This window comes from Peromyscus eremicus, chromosome 12, assembly GCF_949786415.1.
Source record: "Peromyscus eremicus chromosome 12, PerEre_H2_v1, whole genome shotgun sequence".
In the NCBI taxonomy this organism is placed as follows: domain Eukaryota; kingdom Metazoa; phylum Chordata; class Mammalia; order Rodentia; family Cricetidae; genus Peromyscus; species Peromyscus eremicus.
Genome location: NC_081428.1, coordinates 7,350,772 through 7,372,921, shown reverse-complemented (window position 1 = coordinate 7,372,921; position 22,150 = coordinate 7,350,772). Strand labels below are relative to the sequence as shown.

The window sequence follows — 22,150 nt, the reverse complement described above, 5'->3', positions numbered from 1 at the left end:
CACTTTCTGACGCAAGAGACAGACCCAGGGTCTTATGCACACTAAGCAACAGGTTGTATCACTGAGCTGCACCCTCAGCCTCCAAGACTTGGCTACTTAAAGCCATGCCATTTTAGATATAAATTCCAGTTCATGGCAATGGTTGGCACCATGGACTAGGGACAAATCTCTGGAAAAGATGAAATGTAAAAGCGGAGAGGGGGCCAGCTGTCCTGCTTTCCGATGCTGTGGTCTTCAGAATCCCACGGCGGAGTGTGGCCTCCACTCCCTCTCGGGGCCGAGAACAACTTCCCTCAGCCGTAAAGCACTTTGACTTGGAACTCTCCCCCTCGAGAAGCATGTATGTATGTTGTGAACGAAGGCTGTAACAGGCTGCCGTCAGCTGAGCGGCCTCCACAGCAGATGGGGGTTGTCTCACAGTTTGGAGGCCAGAAGTAAACTTGAGGTTGAGGCGGTCTGATCCATCTGAGGGCTGGGAGGCAGGATCTGACCCAAGCCCCTTCCTCAGTTTACACAGCCCGTCCTCTCTCTGTATCTGTATCACCCTCCCTTACATGTGCTGACTGTGTGTCCAGATTTCCCAGGTCAGATTAGGACCAAGCACATGACCTCATTGTAACTTGATTTCCTCGATAAGGACCCTCTCTCCATAAGAGGTCTACTCTGGAGACTGGAGAACAGGACTCTGTACCTTTTGGAGGTGACACAATTCAAGCCTAACACTACATAAGGGACCTAACACAAAAGCAGAACTTACTTTCGCTCCCCCTGCAGGCTGGTGCACTGTCAAGAGTTCCAGGACATGGTGCTCACACTATGCAAAACAGACACTGTAGAGAACTGCCTTTGCAAGGCCTTGGCCAAACAGAAATTCTGCGCTCCAAGGTGATTTAGAGTGAACCAGTTCCAAGCAAGAGAGCAACCCCCCCCCACCCCTCCACCCCCCACCCCCCACTTTCACCTCCTTCTTGGGACCCACGGGCTACTTTGGCGGAATCTGAAAATCTGAGAACACACCAATCCTGTATCAAAAAAGAACCACAATTTTAAAACCCCGAGGAGAAGTGTTGAAGTCACACGTGCGTTGGTCCTAGGGGGTGAATGAGTCAGGGTCACCCAGCCAGCTAGGATCCGTGGGGCATTCCACCCCTCCCATGCTTACAGGAAGCAGCTAGAGGTCCTGATGCAAGCTTGCAGGGGGGATGGGGGAGGCAGTTTACACAGAAACTAGACTACTCTCCACCGTCCTGAACTGGGAACCTCGGATTCCCCAGCCTGGATCTAGAGAATAGCTTTGATCAGCAGCCTATTCCAGCAGGGTGCCCTGAAAATGCCATCTTTGGGATAAAGATGTCCAAAAAAATGGGCCAATCTGAGCTCTGGTGTTGTAACTCCAAGTTCAAGGTCCAGATTAACAGCTGAATTCTTGGGCTTAGGCAGAGCTGAACTTGAATGCCAGGCCATCTACCAACTTTCAACCTGGCATCCATTACATAATTCTGGGAATTCCCACCTGCCCGAGTGCTCAGATGGATGAGCACCAACAGCACATTCCCTGGACAAGCCAATACAGAGGAGACCTTTAAGAAGGTCCTGTTTAGTGGTTCTCACTTTTGCTAGCTAGTCTCATTAGCGACAACTTGCTCTCCTTAGGCAGAAGTGCACTGGTTATATGGTAGGACTGTTGTTTTTATACATATTAAATAAAACAAAACAAGACCAGCATGGTAACACACAGCTGTAATCCTGGCACTCAGGAGGAGGCCGAGGTCAGGATCACAACTTCAAGGCCAACTTTGGCTACATGGTATAACCCTGTCTCAAGAAAGTGAGAAATAAAGGGAACACAATTTTGCCACGCTGGCTTTTTCTCTGACAGGGTCTCGTGTCTCCGAGGCTGGCTGCAAGCTCCCACTTCCCAAGCCGCCACCTTGGCCTACAGCTTTGCCTTCCTCTTCTCCTAAATGATTTCAGAGAGGAAACAGGAACAGGGGGAGCATCTGTCAGAAAGGGGGTTTCTCTTCGCCCAGTCACTGCTTCCTCTTGGCCCTCTAGGCCGTAACTGTCAGAGTTGATGGATGAGAACAATTTAAGGATGCTGCCCTTGGGGACTCCAAGGGGCTTCTTGTCCCATACGTCTTGGACAGCTGCTTCCTTGGAGCACTGGAAAATGAATGCTTGTCAATGTAAGTATCTATCTCCACATCGAAGGATTCCCCAAATTAAAGGGTTAGCCCAGCTGGCATGGTGGCACACACCTGGGAGCTAAGTGCTTGTGAAGCTAGGGCAGAAGGAATTCTGAGAATTGGAGAGCAGCCTGGGTTACGTAGTGAGTTCAGTGCCAGCCTAGGATACTACCGAAACGCTGTCTTAACGGCGGATGCCATTGGTGAGGCAAGGAGGCAGATTCCTGCTCCTTTCGAAGTTCCCTGTGATCGTTTGTGGCTATGAGGTCACGGTCCATGTCAGGCGGCTCTCCTACAGCAAGAGAGGAACTCCAAGGCTCACAGGATCGAAGATTCCCAGGTCAATGGTAGAGCAGAGTTGAATCAGGGCGCTGCCTCCTCTCCAGATGCTCCCACACTACCTGATCTGCATCCTGAAGACCAAAGCAGGGAATCTGTGAACACTGCTACTTACTGTCTTCAGGATTATGTAAATGTCTAAAATAACACTTCTCAACCTTCCTAATTCTTCCACCCTCTAATGCAGTTCCTCATGTTGTGGTGACCCCCAACCATAAAATTAGTCTTTGTTGCTACTTCATAACTGAAAATTTGCTACTGTTGTGAATCATAATGTAACTATCTGATATGCAGGCTATCTGATACGCAACCCCAAAGGTGTCTCTACACCACAGGTTAAGAACCACAGGTCTAAAAGACCCAAGAAGCCATTTCCCCTGACGACTAATAAAGATGATTTGCTGCCCACTTTCAGCCTCATCAATAGAAAAGCAAAGCAACCCTTCAAATCTCTGAGATGCAAGAAAGGAAAGTGGGTAGGGTCCCCGGATGAGGTGACATTGAGTTTACCTGGAGCTCTGCCATCTCCTGTTTCCCAAGTAATTTTTCTAACACTGTATTTTCTTGGATGTCTCAAACAGCCATAGAGTCTAAATGCAAGCTTTGGCACAATAAAAAGTTGAGAACTCTTCTTAACCATTTAGCACCATGTGAAGAAGTAGACCAAAGAATTTATAGGTCAGAAGTGGCCTAAAGAGACCCTGGAGCAAACCCCACTTATATCTGGGGAAACTGAGGCCCAGAGAAGTTGTGAGCAAGAAGCAGGTTGGTTCAGTTTCTAGAAGATAAATCCATTTTCCGGTGACTTCTAGAAGCAAATGTTTATCCCAGGCTCTTGTCCTGTCAGTGTTCAGGAGTTTGACCTTGTGCCCCCAAGACTGGCAGAATTAGTTGACTTGTGGGTAAGACTGGCTGGGAGCAAATCACTTCTCTGAGCCTCGATTTTTTCACCTGAGAAAGGGGAGCAGGGGAGCATCAACACAGCCTCACAAGGCTGTGAACAAGGCCTCGTTGGTCAACCCAGAGCACCATGGCTTCCCTCTCCTGTGTTCCGATGAAAGCGTGCCCCCACGGTTTGCACACGGAGAGGTTCTGAACACGGGCAGCAGGCACGGGAACTGTCTTTGGAGACCAGCTACTCAGCAGCTCTTTCTTCTCCCCAGCCCCTCCCAGCTCTAAACAGTTCAGTCTCTATTTCTGAGTGGCACTGTCTCAGGGCAACATGAGAAGGACTGGGTCTTCTGCTGCCCTGTGCACTTCTCAGCCAAGAGAAGCATGGGCAATGGGCCCTGCACCCTCCAACCAAGGAGGAAAAAAGTGTCCCCAATGCAGAAGTACAGGAAAGCAGTTTGCAGTGTGCAGGCAATTGCTCAAGGCCGAGAGCGGCCTTGGGGGGAAGTGTAAGATAAGAAACAGGAGGCTGACTGGCCTCCAGGGACTCTAGGAGGGGACTTGAACTCCTGCTGCGGTGGAGGAGGGAGGCTCTGATCTGTTGTGCGCAGCAGGCTACACTTGTCCTCTCCTGAGATTTGCTGTCCAGTGATAAACAGAGCTGGCTGCACGTAAGCACCATTCACCTACGGCTGTGCAGTAGCCCAGAAGAGAAGCGCAGCCATCAACAGGGGCTTACCTCACATGAAAACCCAGGCAGGGGAAATGGATCAGTTCCTGCAGGTGCCGGGCACATTTGGTTCCCCAGTAGCCAGAGCTGCATTTATGAAAAGGTGGATGGCCAAGTTCTCTCCTCGTGCAGGTAGTGTGGACACAATGAAGGTTCATTTAACGGTGCTTCTACAGGACTTTGGGAGTCCCAGAAAGAGCTCTTGGCCCTAATGACACACAGACTTACAATTGCAGGTAGGAAGGCAAGGGAAGCCCGTGAGGAAAGCTGAAGATAGTGACTTCGTGGATTTGGGGTCAGGGGAGGCAGCTGACGGATGGCTGGCAAAGAAAGCTGCGGCATTCAGACCGTGTGAGGGCACACCGGCGGGTGTGCAAGGGTGACGAGAGCAGCCGTGTGAGGGCACACCGGCGGGTGTGCAAGGGTGACGAGAGCAGCCATGTGAGCCAGTGATGAGGCTGTGTGCTGCAGAAAGACCCACCCAGGCTTGAGATGAGGGCCTGAGAGCAGGGGCCAGAGAGGAGGTGTGGTAGAATTAGCACTCTAAGAGCTAGGCAGACACACACCACATCCCTCCCGTCCATCTCAAGGCCTCTCTTTCTCTGTGGTCCCTGAGCAGTGTCCCTGAACTTCTAAAAAGGCACATGCCTTTTAAAGCCCCAAAGCTTTAGAGCCCTGTTGTGCAGAGGCTTCGGGGTCTCAGAATTGAATTATAAATGTCTTGGGGAGGCTGACGAAGCTTTTGAGTATAGAGGACCACATGTTTGGATTATGACTTACTAAGAATAGTGGGGAATCCCACTAACGCCACACAGCTAGCTGTTCCTGAGTCCGAGTTCAGGCTGTCCCTGGGTGACAGGCAGACGAGGTTAGGAGCCAGACCCTGTCGGGTCACCCCCTTCCTGGCCTGTCCATCCTAGAGGATCCTGGGGATGTGGAGCCCCTGAACTGGGGGTAGGGAGTGGGGGATGGAGCTTAGTGTCCTTCCACACCCTGTGACTGGTTGGAAGGGGGGGGGCTCGGGGCCCTTCTACGCCCCACTGGAGGTCGCAGGAGACCGGGGTGCTCAGTCTGGTGGCATCTGCAGCCACTTGTTCAAGCAGCGGTGGTGGAGCCTGTCAAAAAGGTGACCGTGATGGTGGGACTTGATGATGCTGGTAAAAACCGCCTCAGAAAGGGAATACAAGGAGATTGACAAGTAAACAAGACAGGGAGGGGCCTTTAGGAGAAGCCCATGTGATTGAGTATCCCTCTCCGCAAAAGCTGTGTCGGGCAGAACCTTGTTCAGCAGTCTTGGGATACCAACAGAAAGCTGACAAGCTCATTAAAAAGGGCCTTTATTGGCTGCTGCACATCATCGTGAAAGACGGACGCCTTAAGTGAAGGCATCCGAAAAGACACAACTGAGCAGGGAGCTCTTGAGGAACAGGAGAAGCGAGGGAGGGCTGAGCGAGCGTGAAAAATACAGGAAGAAAGAAGGACACTAAACCTCACTTTACAGACAGCGGACAACGGTCTGGCTGAGATGGACCCAGGACCAGGGGTGGGCGGAGCGGGGGTGGCGGGCTGTAATCCTTTCCAGCCCGAGGGAGCTGCAATCACTGAGAATGAAAAAAAAAAATCAAGAAAAAGAGAAAAAGAAGCAGAGTGTGGAAAAGATGGTGATGTTTGCCTCCAAGTAGAGTCACAGAGCCAGGCTAGGGGCCGCCACAGAAACAATGGAGGGCAGAGAGTCACAAGGAGGCCCTGTCACAGCAAGGAGATGAGCTAGACCCGCAAATGTCAGAATCAGGTAACAGGAAAAAGAAAACTGAGAATGAAAAAGAGTCACCAGGTAGAACCTGTCAATACAGACAAATCTGCGCCTAGGAGTCCCATCACCCCGCATACCTCGCACTCCTGATTTCTACCGGAAGCCACTGCCTCCCCTGGCTGTGTGGTGCCTTAAAGTCAAGGTGAAGATAACAAAGAATTCCCCTATCACCTTGTTAAGATTGGCACCTTATATGGCAATAGACATATCCTGGTTTCTGAATCTAAGTACATCTAGGTTGATATGATTATTTACCTTTTAAATGTTTACAGTGCATTGTGTTCACATTTTAGCTCACTGGGCCTGGCTCAGTCAGGTCACGTTATTCTAGTCAGCATTGGTGGAGTTTCTGTGAGTCTGTGCATGGTGCCTACCTACCTCACACACTGAGGAAAAGGCATTTTAATTTCTATGCAAAACCCGTATGCAGAATTGGTAGGTGACTCAGATATGAGGAGAGTCCCAAGAACACAGGATGTAAAATCTGAACTGGATTTTAGAGGAAAATGTGCTCATCTTATTGGTTCATTTTGTAACACTTAAATTCCTTTTTAAAACTAAACTCACACTTTTGCTATCTTTTAACATTCATCTGGTTAATAATAAAAAATAATAATAAAAAAATCTGCTTCCTACCAGCAAACACTGTAGAGTACAGTAATTATGAACCTATTTCATAAAAGTGATTTTGAAACTGAATGTGTAACATAAACTGGAATCGATGTTTTCAACGCCACTTTCAAAAATTAGTATGTTTTCTTAAAGCACTGTAAAAAATCCTTTAAAAGATGTTTTGTAAATCCTATGCTATTTTAACACTTCAATGCTTATTTTGTTATAGTATACATTTTCATTCTTAGTCATCATGAATAACAACATTTCACACAATAAAAAGTAATTTGCACAAAAAAAAAAAATTGCAGCCGGAGCGGTCTCCAATGTGTATTGGAGGAAGCTTGGATGTTGGTCATCTGTCCAGGAGAAAGTGAAACTTAAGAACCCAGCTATGCATCATGCTGGGGCGTGGAAAAAAGAGTTGGAATATGGTGTTGTCTGACCCCTTGCTCTCCCCTCCCAGCCTGAGTGGCACACACAGAAGGAAGAGCTTGGTAGACACATCCCTTACTCCTAGAGACAGACATAAGCCGCCCAACACTCCAGGGGGCTTTCTACAGGGTCAGCCCAGGGCAATGGCCAGCGAACCAGGACCATCAGGATTCGACTATCAGACCACCATCAGGATAATCAGTTAACTTCCCAACACACACACAACCTCTCCCATTTAGCATAGAGTATCCCATAGATGCGCAGCCATGGGGTGGCCTGAACCCGGGATGGTACTAGGAACATCTATAGCATCCTGATACTGGATCAGAAAGAGCAAAACAAAGAACAGTACATGAGATAAGGGTGCTCAGAAGTCCACCCAGGAGCAGCTTACTCCACCTGTTCACACTGCAACCTTCAATCTTCTTGCGGTGTTTTGAGAAGAGGCCCCCAGCCTGAGATTAACTGGATATACATGTGGCTCCTCCCACATCTCCAAGGCCATGCTGTCTACTGACAGGTAAAAGACAGGTGAGGAGAGCATGTTGCCTCACAAGGGGTGGGTAGATAGGTGTGAGGACAGGGAAAAGTGAACACTGAAGGGTGCTGGCATGGTCAGAAGAAGAGCCCATAGAAGGATGTCTCTTCTCTGGCCTAGTTGGCATCTATGATTAGCATGATAAGATGCAGACTGGTCCATTCACCCGAAGGGCTTTGGGGAGGAAAGCTCTGGACTCAACTAGAAGATAGATCACAAGTTCTATCTAGAAGGCATGCTCAATGAACAAATAAGTCTTCTGTGGTGAGTGAGCTCTGTTAACTAGAGGGCATCATTCCATTTTCTGTCTGTGCCAGAATACCCAAGACCAGGACAATTAGGAAGAGCAGAAGTTTGGGGCTCATGGAGACTGAGAAGTTCAAAAAGCACATGAAGCTAACATCCAGCGGGAGCCTTCTTGATGCACCTAACACGGAAAAAGGCATCACACCACCACCATCACCAGACAGGCCAGGCACGGAAGCTCGGGGCTCTCTTCCTCTTCCTCCTGAATGAATCCCACCACAGGGAACTACCCCCGGGTCCTCATTCAATCCCAGTGTTTTCCAAAGGTCTCTCCTCCAAACACCATCAGCATAGGCCCTTGGGGACTGTTTCTAATGCATGAACTTTTAGAGACAGGTCAAGTAGACACATTTGGAGCTGACTGGGTTGTACTGAGTGGTTGTATAACCCTGGAGGGTGGAGTTGGGGACTGGAGATCACCTGACTTGGCGCAGGAGGGCAGGAGGCGTAATGCAGACCTTCAGCGCCCAGGAACACACCCTGAGGCCACATGACTACTCCCTACCTCTGAGCAGCCAGAAGAAGGAAGGTGGCAAAGACAAGCTATTGCCCAGAGAGCCTTCCAGAGGCCTCTCTGCAATAGCCACCTCCGGCCTCATTGGGCTGCCCCAGCTCAGAGCTGCCAGGGCTTGCAACAGAGGAGTCCAAGGAGACATCGGTGATAACCACCCAGCTAGCTGGAATCAGCCCGGGCATGGGGTAGAGGGGTGGGGCATGTTCTATCCTCATCAGAGGTGAGGTTTCCATCCACGTTAATCCAAGTGCCCATTACTACTCTCAGTGCACCAAAGGGACAGACTTGCAGAGTGACAGCTTTGTAGTTCTTCCCTTTGGTTGAAGGACGTGATCCCCGCTTTCTTGGCAAGGGTCTCATCATACAAGCAAGTCTCGACAGAAGCAAATGAAAACGTGTCCTTCGCACTCGGCATTAATTCTAAAGGGTGCGCAGTTAAAATCAGGAGGAATAGATTGAGTTAATCATGGAGTTATTCCCTTCTTGGGTGTTACTAACAACAGTATACTTCCTGTCTCCCCCTCTGGAGTGAAGCAGCTGCCATGCACCCGGAGGTCATAATAAGGGACGAAAGAGCGTGAAATTGGCCCGACCTTACTCTCTGAGCAATGTGGGAAGCACTGCCAGTCGCTACAGCTGCCCTCTCCCCCCCATCCCCTATCCCATGGTGGTGGGGGGATAATGGGAAGCCATAGCCACCCTTGAGAAAGTCTAGACTATTCTGGCATTCCAGTGCCATTAGGCTATCCCAGGTTCCATCCTAGTGGGAAAGCTCTGATGCTGGAGCTCATCACTCCACAAATGCTGAAGGAAGGAGAGGTTTTTCAGACAAGGGAAACGTAGCCTTCCAGTCCTGACCACATACACACATGTGCGGGCATCAGGGAAGGCAGAATAAGGATGGCATAAAGAACCCACCACTGTCTTACCCAGGCTCTGTACCAGGGAGCTGCTGGGCTGGCCCCTTAAGGCTCTCTGGGCATTAGCCTCCCAACCACACAGGGGTTGTAGAAGGTTCCAGTGAGATAAAAGATGTGAAAGTGGTTTGCAAAACAATAAATGGGCCATTCATCCGCAAGAACAACCCATCCCCATCACAGCTGGTTAGATGTGAGCACAGCCCAGGCAGAGCACCCACTGTCGACTGCGAACCCTAGGCCTTAGAGCCGCATCTTGCAAGGAACTTGACTTGCATCTACAAGGCACTGTTGGGCAACCTATGCTTACAACATTTCTGAAAACATGTTTTGCCTGACTGACAGACCAGAGGAAGGCTATGTCCCTGTGTCTCAATCTTTCTAGGAACCGTCGTTAAAAACAAAAGATTAACGAAGTAATCTAGGTCCTGTTGGCTACGGTGGGAGAATTACTCCTATTTTACCCATCCTTTCTGGCAACCTCCTTGTCTGTCCTTCTATCCTGTTTCCAACCATAATGGGCTATCCCCTCCACTCCTGACCCCTGACCTGATCACAGACCAGGAGACTCCAGCTTCTTTAACTGCTATGCTAAAATCTCTCTGTCCTCAGAACTGGGCCCCAAATCATCATCTTTAGAAGAAGCAGCAGCAGCAGCAGCAGGCAGCAGCAGCAGCAGCAGCAGCAGCAGCCACCCAATCACTGATGTCAGTCTCTTCACAGACAACCCTTGCTTTAATAACTAGATTTAAGTATAATCATGAGCTTTGCTGTACACATGGATTAACTTGGACACATAGAGGCTAAGCAGCCTGTCCAAGTTCACAAACCTCTGATGGCAGATCTGCATACACTAGGCAGGGATGGGTTTGAGCATTGAGACTCTGACCACAGAGTCTGCCCAACCAGTCACTGCCTGATGTAGGAGCCAGAATAAGAGTTTGTATGGGTCAGCTCTGGTTACTAAAACACTACACCACTGGGTGCCTTCCAGAAGTGTTCAACCTTTGAACATTGTAACATTACTCCATGTACAAAGTTTGCATTCAAGAACCACACAATTGAGAAAAAAAGTCAGACAATCTCTCAATGTTTTAAGTAAGTTTACAGTTTTGTGTTGTAGCCTGTTCATACTCACCCTGGGGCACATGCAGCCCTGGGGCAGCAGGCTGTGCATGTCTAGTAGAAATCTATCATCTCGCTGTTTGGGGAGGGAGCAGAAGCCCAAGAGCAAGGAGATGGCAGGACTGGCTTCTTCTGAGTGCTGTGAGGATGCGCGCGCGCGCGCGCGCGCGCGCGGGGGTGGGGGGTGAGGGGGGGTGAGGGGAGGTGGGGGGGTGGGGGGGAGGACGACGGACTCAGATTTCCCCTTTTCATAAGGAATCCGGTCACAAAGATTAAGGACCTGCTTCAGTGAACTCATCCCAGCTAATCACATCTGCAGTGAATCTCTGGGGGCCACTTTCTGATGCATTCTGAGATGCGGGCATAGGGTTTCAACATATACTTCAGGGGCACCATCGACCCATCACAGAGGTTAATAAAATGATAGCAACAGGCAATACTACCCATGCTCTGTTCTCCACGCCTCGTGGAAATCAGCTCCCTCCATCTTTGCTAAGGTCCTATAGATCAGCTCAAGGTAATCCTCCTTACCAGAGATACTGACATGGTAAGTCTCTTAGTCCAAGTTGCACAGCTAGTCAGGAGTCAAAGCCAGCCCTCTGTCTGAGTTCTTACTACAGCTGTGCTCTCTGTCACACCTTCCTTTGCACACTGTTGCTGATTTGGTTTAGTGAGAACAGGACAGTATTCCTAAAACACATCCTCATGGATGGGACATCCAGGGTATGAAGCAAGCGGGCAAAGGGACAGAGAACTCCAAATGCCTGGCACAGAGCAAGCATGTTCTTAAAGCAAATGAATCTAGGACACTAGATTGTCTGAAAAAAAAAATAAATGAAATGTCTTTCTATGGTTTCTGTCTAGTACTGAAGTGTCATTTTGCTAAACAGTTCCTGTGTGCCAGGCTCTAGGCAGGGAATGCTAGTTACATTTTTTTCTAGTCCTTATCAAATCCCTCAGATATAAATACTATTAGTCCTATTTCACAGAGAAGAATTTATGGATAGCCATCTTTTATCTCCTGCTCAGAGCTGAGGACACAAATAGGCTGAGCTTTAAGCAAAAGTTCCCAGAATACTACAGTTGAGCAGGTCTGCATGTCTCTTGGATGTCTCCACCATCTAGGTTAATATTTCCAGTTCTGCGCCTTGTGAAGAGACAGGCAGCGGCTTTGGTCACCTCAGCTGCACTCTGGGAAGTCTTCTCGCCACCTTCCTCTTCCCGCTGGTGGTCTCATCTGGAGTCAGATCCAGCCCTCGGCCTCCAGCTCTGACAGGCGGGGGTGGGAGGGGGTGGGAGGGGGTGGGAGGGGGGAGCCAGCAGCCAACAGCAAACAACAGGTGAGCATGTGAACAGTCCCCTTCTGTGCCTCCCTCCGGCAGGGTGTCGTGCCCAGGCAACTGTGGGGGCCCACACTGACTTCCAGAACCTTCTGCCTCTGCAGGTGTTTCAGCAGCTCGGCCTCAGCGCTTCAGTGACCCATATTTGATTACCTTTCAGGTTTCTATAATTCATCATTCACTCCTGTCTGAAAACCTAGAATGAAAGTTTAGCAGCAGCCCAGTGCCCCGGCCTCGCTCCATTCTCTCCCCAAACACATCGGCGGTTTGTCCCCTTTCATCCCTGCTCTTCCTGTCGCATTCTGCCTGTTCAATGGGGAAGGAGTGAAACCGGATGGCTGGACCCAGTGCAGGGAAGTGACTTCACAGCCACCTTTGTTTCCCCTCATTCCTTTGAGCACACTTGGCCCTGCGTCTCTATGAAAGGGCTTGTTTGAACCATTTGGAACATCCAGCAAGTGAGAGGTGCCTCAGCCAGAATCGCTCTCGCATCTTTTCAGGCTGCCTGAGACTCTGGGTTAAACTGCCAAATTTTTGCAACAAAACTAACCATGACATTGGACATTGTGTTATAAATTAGCCACAGCCTTCCAAGCAAATTGTGTCTTTTCATTGTCTTGGTGTAAGCCTTTGGAACATTTGGCTTTGGTTACTAATTTTCAGAGAAGCTCAGAAAAATAGCTTTGCTCTGCCGTAAACCAATGCTTCAGACACCAAATTGCATTGTACTAACATAAACAGCTCCTCATTCACCACGGTACTTACCACATTTACTCAGGGGGTATCTCTTAGTTACACCCAGGTTCTCTATCCAACAGCATCCCACTGCTCTGCTTAGGAAGGGACAGAGACCATCTCCTGTCATCATTAAAGCAAATGTTTCACTTTTTCTGAATCATTCTGAATAGTTCTGGGAAATGCAGAGAGTTAAGCAGCGGCATTTTATGCAGCCCCCTTAATGTGGGGACTTTCGGGGTTTGGTGTTCACAGGAGCAAAGAAAGGCCACTTCTGGTAGGTCACTTTGAATCTGAAAAAAAATGGGGGAGGGAATGTGCCCATCTGCTTGAATTATGTCACCAATAGCTGAATCAGGCTTTTGTTAGACTAAGGAATGCCCCCCCCCAAACACACAGATGACCCTTAATTTATTTTTCTACTATCCCAAAATATGTCATATGATATTTTTGGACTCAGAAATCATTTAAAATAGTAAACTTATTAAAACCAGGTGCAAATAGCTTTATGTAGAATAAAATAAGGGCTGGGGATCCCTCTGCAGGCATCTTGTGCTGTGAGGACCCGAGTTTTCTCCCCAACACCCAGGGAAAACCCAGGCATGACAGCATCATCTGTAACCCCAGTTCTGGGACAGGGAAGACAAGTGGGAGCTGGGGGAAAGACAGGTGGATCCCCAGAGCTCACTAACCAACCAGTCTAGTGAACCAATGAGAACCAGGTTCAGCAAGAGACTCTGTCTCAAGAACCAAGAGTGACAGAGAAAGACACCTGACATTAACCTCTGTCTCCCACGTGTGCACAAGCAGGTATGCGCATGTACACAACACATACACTCAACAGTAAGAATAAACTCTATAATATCCACAAAGCACACCAATGCATTTGATGACCTTCAGAGTTATTAGCACAGAAGAGAAGACCGGGTTTCTGCCTGTGCCCTGCCATAGCAGAAATAAAGACCATGGAGGTGACTGTATAGATTTCAAAACAACATGGTCAGTTACCAGCCATTGCACTTAATTAACCACACTGACTTTTGAAAATGGACACCCTCATGGTCTTTGACACTGTTCCAGTTGGAATCTTTATTTAAAGAGAGCTGTTTCTAAGAGGGATTTAAATTCTGATGAGATGGTCCACGGAGAGTTTCTCCCCATCCAAGAAGAATTAGCAAAGAATATTTTTTCTCTTTGTTTTTATTCTCCTCTCTCCCAAAGGGAGAAATCTAGCATGAAGCTGTTTTCAGTGGCTCTTCCTGCCTCTTGTATTCCAGCCAGGCTACATCTGGAGGCAAGAGAAGGACCTTGATACTGTACATGGCTACTGATGGTGTGAACCGCCATGCCTCTAGAATAATTTAAACTTTTCAAAGCTCTCCCTTCTTAATACTTTAGAAAGGTAACTCCATCATTCCATCAAAGGTCTCAGCTCCAGGCAGTTTAAACAGCACATTTCAGCACAACCTCTGGACACTTAGCTGGCTGCTTGTGAGAGAAAAAAAAAATGTCTTAAGGGAAAACAGAAGCCTTCAAACCACAGGGGGCTTTAGAGACACAGCCCTAGTGTTTAGAACTACGGTATCCACATCACCCATTACCTGCCATCTCACAGGTCCCTGCCTCTGAGCCCAAAGTCAGGATGGGCAGGACAGCATAGATTTCTATGTAACAAAAAGGAAGCCCGAGATATACATTTCTAGAGCTAGAATCTATCATACACACACACACACACACACACACACACACACACACACACACATACACCCTTTGGGCAAAGACAAGAGCGTTGTTAGGGGCTAGTGCAACTTGTTCCCCAAGCATGTCCTGAATGTGGGAGGCCTCAGCAGCTGCCTCCCCTTGAGACAGACTGCATGGGTCCCTGCCAGAGGCCACAATGCCTCACTGGCCTTTGCCAGCTGTCACACTTTGCATGCTGTTGGAGCTCTGGGCCCGGCACAAGGGGCCATCCAAGTCACCAGCTCCAAAGAGTGCCAAATCCTGTGCCCATGTTGGGACCGTACGGCCACCCGGAACTTTCTTCTGGGGCCCTCCACTGGAACACTTCAATGCACACTGACTATCATATATCCTTGATGGGTGGGAGGGGCGCTTGTTTCTTCTCCAAGAAGAGGCTAATGAGCGAGTCCAAGGGTAAAATACCCTCAGGGATACCTACAATAAAAGGGTATCCTGTAGGGATGATTCTTGGTGCCCCCACCTGTGGGAAACATAGAGGGGGCCCTCCAGGCCACTGTGACTCAAGACTGGGTTCTGCCTCTCTGTTTCATTGCCCAGGACCCCTGCCTAGGGAGTGGGCAGAGGAGAAACCAGAGGGAGGAGCCTCCAAGACTTGATCAGTCTAGTACTTTGGACTAAGGGGTCCAGAGAGAAAAGGCAGAGCAAGGCCTGACAAGTTGGCTCAGGGTTTGTGGAGGTAGTGTCCTGGGTGCCCACGCTTCAGGAGCATGGCTTGAACCCATAACCTTGTCAGTACTGGCTAGACTTTGCTAGACACTCCATCCTTCCACCCAGTCTGCAACCCTTTCCCTTACAGCTCTCTCCTGGGCCTCCTGGAAACTTGGGCCAAGAAGGGGGTTTTAAGAAGCCATTTGCTGCTGGAGAAGCTTTGTCTTTCCTGTCTGAAGGAACCCAGCAGCCCAGCACTCCCCGAGGGCCTCGTTTTTGGGGTTTTGTTTTGTTTTTAACCATGTTCAATGGGGATCAAAAATGCCCAGCTACCAGGGTCCTGTGAGAGCCAAATGCAAGTATCCATGAAAACATTTCAGACTGCTCTGCCTAGGGGCGACATGGTTAGGGAGGTGTTGTGGTCCCTTGCTGTTTGCTTGGCCTCCCTTTGCTTTGCTTCCTGTCGGGTATTATTTGTTGTTGAACTTGTGTTCCTGGAACCTCCCCCTCTCTCCCCAAGTGGGCTCCTCTCACCTTGAAGGAAGAGCCTTGAAGGCCAGGCTCTTCTGGAGTGAGGGGACCCTACCAGCACCCTCCTCTCGGCAAACCTGCTCACACTCTTGAATGAGCACCATTGGGCCTTCGAGCATTTCAAGGCAGAGCTTCTTACTGTGAGCTAGTGGAGATTTGGAACCCATCAGAAGGATGGAGAAACGAACAGGGTGACCCTCCGCTCTAAAAACCATCCCAGCTGGACAAGATGATACCCACACAAGACATTCCAGGCTAGGGAGCGGATGTCAGTGGTTCTTCGAGCACAATGGAAGAGGACAGATGGGAAATATCCCAGGCAAAGAAGAAAGCTGCTTGAGGTTACAGGTTCAGTGGAGGTTGGAAGCAGGGAATCAAGTGGGCCTATGGGGTGCACGTTAATGGAAGAACATGATGCAAAACAGTCTTGGAATCAGCAAGCACACCCAGTGGGCACCCAGAGCAAACATCAGTTTTCACGGCGGACCCCTTGTCTTATATCAGCAGCTCTCAATCTGTGGGTCATATCCCCTTTGGGAGTCAAATGACCCTTCTACAGGGGTCACCTAAGACCATCGGAAAACACAGATGTTTATGTTAAAATTCATTATAGTATCAAGATTACAGTTATGAGTTTGTAACAAAAATAATGTTATGGTTGGGGGTCACCACAATATGAGGAACTGTATTAAAGGGTCCCAGCATTAGGAAGGTTGAGAACCGCTGTCTTACATCAAAAGTGACATCTTTTGTTACACCCTAGACCCACACTTTCAGCCATGGGAGGAGGGTGCCACATCTGCTGTTCAGTAGGTAACAACTGGCCACATACCACTGTTGTGCACTTGAAGCAACACGTGTGCAAACAGAGATGCAATTCTGGGCCTCATTTTATTAATTACTCCACCCTTCAATAAATAACCACCTGTGGCTACTAGACTAGACAGTGCGAGTTCAGATACCAAATGACTCTTCCTAGGGGCATTTACATTTCTTGACTATGACAAGATGCAGATCTATGCCCTGCTTGTGCTCAGAGATGAAAGCTTTCGCTAAGTATTCCTACTGTACTTGGGGAAGAGAAAGATTTGGCCCTGCCCTCAACAGATAGGAATGTAGGGGTGTTGTTTTCTTTCTGATAAGAGGCCAGAGTGGGGTTTTGCTTAAGCAAGAGTCAAGTCACTGATAAAATGACCTCACATCCTTTGGAGAAGGAAGAGACAACTCTAACCCCCAAGACTCTTTCATCCCTAGAGGCCTTTGGACGGGGTGAGAGTGACAGAGAGTAACCCATCCTATACCACTGTCAGGTGGCCAGACATTTCGTTCTCAGAACCTGATGGGAAATTTTGTACTTAAAAAACATAACCAGGATATACCCATTTTCGTGGGAGCATTAGTTGCCATACGATTGAAATAATCCCCGTGAACTCATAGATAAATGAAAGGCATGTTGGTTACAGAAAATGTAGACTATTACTGGGAAGTGTAGTATGCTATGTGGCTTTCACAAGGAAGCGTTCAGGCTGGGGCTGCAGCTCCGTTGATAGAGTGCTTGCCTACTATACACAAAACCCTGGTTTCAGATCCCCACCAGTGTATAGACTAGGTGTGATGGTGAATGCTTGTAATTCCAGCATCTGGGAAGTGGAGACAGGAGGATCATAAGTTTAAGGTTGCCTTCTCATAAATACTGAGTTGGAGGCCAACCTGGGGTACAAGAGACTCTGTCTCAAAAAAAAAAAGGAGGGAGGAGAAGAATTTAGATTCATGCTATATCCAGCATGGATGAAGCTTGAACACATGCTAAGTCAAGGACAAATAATACATGATGCTGCTGCTTATATGATATACTTTGAGCAAAACAATCATGTAAACACAACCGGGGTGGTGGTTACTAAGGTGGAGACGTGGTGGCCAATCTTGGTTGTCAACTTAACATACCTAGGAAGAGGGAACCCCAAGTGAGGAAATTGCCTCCATCAGATTGGCCTGGTGGGCACCTCCGTGAGGCGTTTTCTTTATTGCTAATTGCTATTGCCCACTGCGGGCGGCACCATTCCTAGGCAGGGGGTCCTGTGCTGTGTAAGAAAGGTAAGGGAGGCCCTGGGGAAGCAAGCCAGGAAAGCAGCTTTCCTCAGAGGGCTCTTCTTGGTTCTAGCCTCTGTGTCGCTTGAGTTCCTGTCCTGACTTCAGCCTCAGTGAGGAGCTGTGATTGGCAAGTGTAAGCCAAATGAACTCCTCCCCAAGCTGCTTTTGGTCATGCTGTTTACCACAGCGACAGGAAGAAAACTAACACAAGAAAAAGAGGTTTTTTTTCTTTTCATGGTTATCAAGAGTTGTGTGTGTGTGTGTGTGTGTGTGTGTGTGTGTGTAATGGGTTTAAAATTTGCAAAAACAAGCAGGTCCTGCAGATCGGTTGCAAAACCCTGTGAACAAACAGGCCTTAGCATAATTGAACTGTGCGCTTAGGGACGGTGTATGTTATGTTACGAATATTTGACTACATTTTTTTAAAGATAGGCTCTCATTTTATAGCCCAGACTGGCATGGAACTTGTCATGCAACCCCATGCTCTTCTCCTGCCTGCCTGCCATAGAGTCCCAAGTGCTGGGATAACTGGTTGACCACATTTTATAAGGACAAGTGTAAAAGAGGGTGGAGTAGAGCTAGAGAGAAGATGGAGAGAGTCAATAGCCATTTTAGCCAGACCGGAGGAACTAGAACCCTAAAAGAACGGTGGGTTCTTTTTGCTCTAAAGCACCCCCCTTCTCCCGGGGCGGGTGCTGCGACACCCGCGCAGGCGCCCAGATAACCATCTGGAGCGCCTCTGGCTGCAACGCCGTGCGGGCGGCCAATAAACACTCGCCTGTGGCCAGCCTCGCTCCTCCATTGGCTGCACCCCACCAACCGCGGTCCTCGCAGGTTCCCAAGCCGGGTTTAAAGGTGTCAGGCGCGGACTGCGCTTCTTTAATCGTCCGCCCGCGCACAGGTCCGCGGGGAGGGCGATCTGCCAACCGGCCCACCCCCGGGCGTTAGTGAAGGGCGCCCTCGGTCGCCCCCACCGCTCCCCACCCCAGATGTACTATGCGGTTTCTCAGGCGCGTGTGAACGCGGCTCCCGCGACCATGCTGCGGCCACAGCGGCCCGGAGACGTGCAGCTTGGGACCTCGCTATACGAGCTGGTGGGTTACAGACAGCCACCCATTTCGTCGTCCTCCTCTTCCTCCACATCCTCCTCCTCTTCCACCGCGTCCCTCCTCCCCAAGGCTGTGCGCGAGAAGCCAGAAGCGCCCCACTCTGAACCGCTGGGAACCGCGCCGGAGTCCCGGGGCTCCCGGGCCGACGCCAAAGAGGAGCAGCAGCAGCAGCAGCAGCTGCGGCGCAAGATCAACAGCCGCGAGCGGAAGCGCATGCAGGATCTGAACTTGGCCATGGACGCACTGCGCGAAGTCATCCTGCCCTACTCTGCGGCGCACTGCCAGGGCGCGCCCGGCCGCAAGCTCTCCAAGATCGCCACGCTGCTGCTCGCCCGCAACTACATCCTGCTGCTGGGGAGCTCGCTGCAGGAGCTGCGCCGCGCGCTCGGCGAGGGTGCGGGGCCCGCAGCCCCGCGCCTGCTCCTGGCCGGCCTGCCCCTGCTGGCCGCCGCGCCCGGCTCTGTGCTGCTGGCACCCGGCGCTGTGGGACCCCCCGAAACGCTGCGCCCCACCAAGTACCTGTCACTAGCGCTCGACGAGCCACCGTGCGGCCAGTTCGCTCTCCCCGCCGGTGGCGCAGGTGGTCCCGGCCTCTGCTCCTGTGCCGTGTGCAAGTTTCCGCATCTGGTCCCCGCTGGCCTGGGCCTGGCAGCGGTGCAAGCTCAGTTCTCCAAGTAAGGGCTGGCTGGGCCCGGGGCGGGGCGCGACCTCAGCCAATCTTCCCGCGCCCTCGCGTCCTGAATCTAAGGAGAGCTGGCCCCAGTAAGGAGGACATTTCCAGACTTCTCGCCCAAACCAGAGACTGTAGGGCGCCTTCATCCCTGCCCCCACTCCCTGGCAATTAAAGTGACCCAAGCGGGTGTTCCAAGGAGCGACGCAGTTTGCTCGGGGTTCTAGATGGATCCCACCTGTTTAGAGCCAGAAGGTCTGCCATCGCATCCTTACCTTAAGCTCACCCAGTGGCGGTCTCTCCCTGTCGCTGTGGCATCGCGAGGCCAGAAGGATGGTAGCCGGCGGTGCGGTACAGTCGGTTGCCCTGGGTGCAGCGAAAGGCTGCCCGCGACCTCGGTGCCCTGGGATCCACCAGCTCCCAGGCCTAGGGACTGCTCCCCAACAGCGTCTACCAGAGGGGCCTTCTTTCCTTGTTCCCGGCCTGAGCGCACAGGCTCTCTTGCTCCCACCAGCTAAACCCATGTGGACCTAGGAGGTCTAGGAAGCCCAGGCCATGGGTACAAATATCAAGGGTGCTGGCGGAAGGACTGCCCTGGAAGGCCCAGAGTATCCGAGTAGGGTGTTGTGCAGGTGCGGGCGGTGGGGGCGCCACGGTCTTTGGGTGGGCGTGCGGAGTGGGGAAGTTCGTCTGGCCTCACAGTTTAGGTTTTCAGGCTGAAACACTCAGCTGTTTTACTGCAGAGTATTCACTCTTTAAATCCTGGAAATCTACTTAGTCTCCCCCGCGCCCCCGCCCCCACGGTAGTTTAACCAACATTTGAGCTTGCTTGAAAACAAAACACCAATCACCTTTCATGCCATCTGTGTTCCGGACTTACTAAAATAGGTAACAAGGCATTTCGTAGCGCAGGCTTGTGAAACTCAGTAATTAACGTTCTCATTAAAGTATGTGGAGGTGGGCGAGGATCCCAAACCGCCGGCTGGACAAGCCCAGCTGCGCCGCAGGCAGGCGGGAGGGAAGGCGCTGGCCCTTTAGCCGCAGCGCGCTGGTCTTTAACCAAGGCTTTGCTGCTGAAGAACTCCATGGATGCGTGCACGCGTGGACGCCGCGTCTCGGTTTGTGTTTAGTGCTAGGAAATTGCCCAAGATTATCTCATAATCTTCACCAGCTTGCTTTGATTTTTATGTTGGAAGTTTTGGGTTGTTGACAATAGCCGAATTTAACTGGCGTTTTATTTGACTTCTAACCTTGTCCTCACTTCTTCCCCCCTCCCCCCCAGCAGCGAACTGTACCGAAAACACAAAATAAAATGTCAACAGTCGAATTTTTACATTTCTTGTCTGTTTGCTAAATACAAATGCCCTTGTACCATAGTTGAGTCTCAGAGTGGGGGTGAAGGTTAGTAGTTAAGTGACTGGGTTTCCACATTTCAAAACTTGAGTTCCTGGATTGTAAAATAACCCAATGAACAAGCAACTGTAATTCAAAATCAAACATCAGCTGGGAATGGAAGAGCTGGGGGGGGAGGGGTGTTGATCAGAGGAGGGAGGGGAAATCCCAGAGCCAGTGCCCGCCAAACTTAGGAGTTAAGGCTCCTTTAAATATAGCTTCCTCCTGGTGGTGGTGGTGGGGAATGAATTAAGCCATACATTATTACATTTTTTATTTCAACATCTTTCTCCGAAGTCTTTTTGTCTTACAGTAAACAGAATCATAAGCAGATGTATGAATGTTCCCCATGTGCAGGAGTTTTTAAAAATGGGACATTGGACATAATTTGACTCCAAGCAAGAAGAGCTTTGGGGTCCACTGAACTGGTTGTAAGAATTTGGGGTGCTATAAATCAAGATTGGTGGTGTAGCACATGAGAGATGGAAACAAGGGGTTACCCTTGATCAAGTTCAAGGCTAGCCTGGGATACATAAGACCCTGCCTCAAGAGAAGAAAGAAAATAAGATATTTGGAATGCTGACTTTTTCACATGCAAACTCTGTCTAAATGTTAGTGCCCGGTCCCCCTTTAGCTGAGTGATTTAATTTTAGACACATGGGCTTACCTGGGGCGTGCAGACAGAGGAGAGGAGCTTTCACTTTAAGAACACACTGAGAAGGGGGTGGAGAGATAGGAAGGCTGCCTCTGTCCTGAGGGAACCCAGACTCTCAAGGGAGAGCAGCTCTGCATGCCAGCCAGGCCAGCCAGGAGGCTTATCCCTCCCAGGCTCTGCCACTGGGTATTTATTTAAATTTCAGCCTCCTCTCTCTCTCTTTCTCTGCCTACCCTTGCTTACCTCACACCCTGATGAGGGGTCAGAAGAGGAAACAATCCTCTGCTAAAGACAAATCAGGCTCTCTGTGGAAAAAAAAAAAAAAAGCACAGAACCATGTTGCTAGATTAGAAACAGTTCCTTCCAGTCCCACTTCCAGCGTGGACTCTGTCATCCCAGAAGCGTCTGTAAGAGCAGATAGACACTTACAGAGTAGGAAGTCAATGACTATGAATACTATCTCACCCCCTTTCTCCGGCTGTAAACGGGACAAGCACCCATACCTTCCTGGAAAACTCTGTGTGTGATTTCTAAACTGAGAAAATAATACCCTGAACTGCTGAAGATCATGAGTGAATTCCGTAAGGATGTACAGAGTTGGTTTGGGTTATGTCTTAGAGTTTCTATTTCTGTGATAAACACCATGACCAAAAGCAGCTTACAACTTACAATTCAGGTCATACTGCATCACTGAGGGAAGTCAAGGCAGGAACTCCAGGCAGGAACCGAAGCAGAGGCCATAGAGGAATGCCACTTACTAGCTTGCTCCCCGTGACTTGCTCAGTAGTCTACTTTCTTATACTATCCAGGGC

At 49.8% G+C, this 22,150-nt stretch overlaps 1 protein-coding gene and 1 pseudogene across 1 annotated transcript; both read left to right on the top strand.

The window, feature by feature from the left end:
* Positions 1-4,181: 4,181 nt before the first annotated feature.
* On the top strand, positions 4,182-6,049 carry LOC131922842 (ADP-ribosylation factor-like protein 13B; annotated as a pseudogene).
* Positions 6,050-18,501: 12,452 nt separating this feature from the next.
* Positions 18,502-19,330, top strand: Olig1 (oligodendrocyte transcription factor 1). Its single transcript, XM_059276897.1, has one exon. It carries the CDS (start codon positions 18,502-18,504, stop codon positions 19,297-19,299), a length of 798 nt encoding a protein of 265 aa, XP_059132880.1. The 3' UTR covers positions 19,300-19,330.
* The last annotated feature ends 2,820 nt before the right edge of the window (positions 19,331-22,150 follow it).

Excerpts from the sequence above, each read along its gene's own strand:
- Olig1 (XM_059276897.1), top strand. The coding sequence starts at position 18,502 with ATGTACTATGCGGTTTCTCAGGCGCGTGTGAACGCGGCTCCCGCGACC.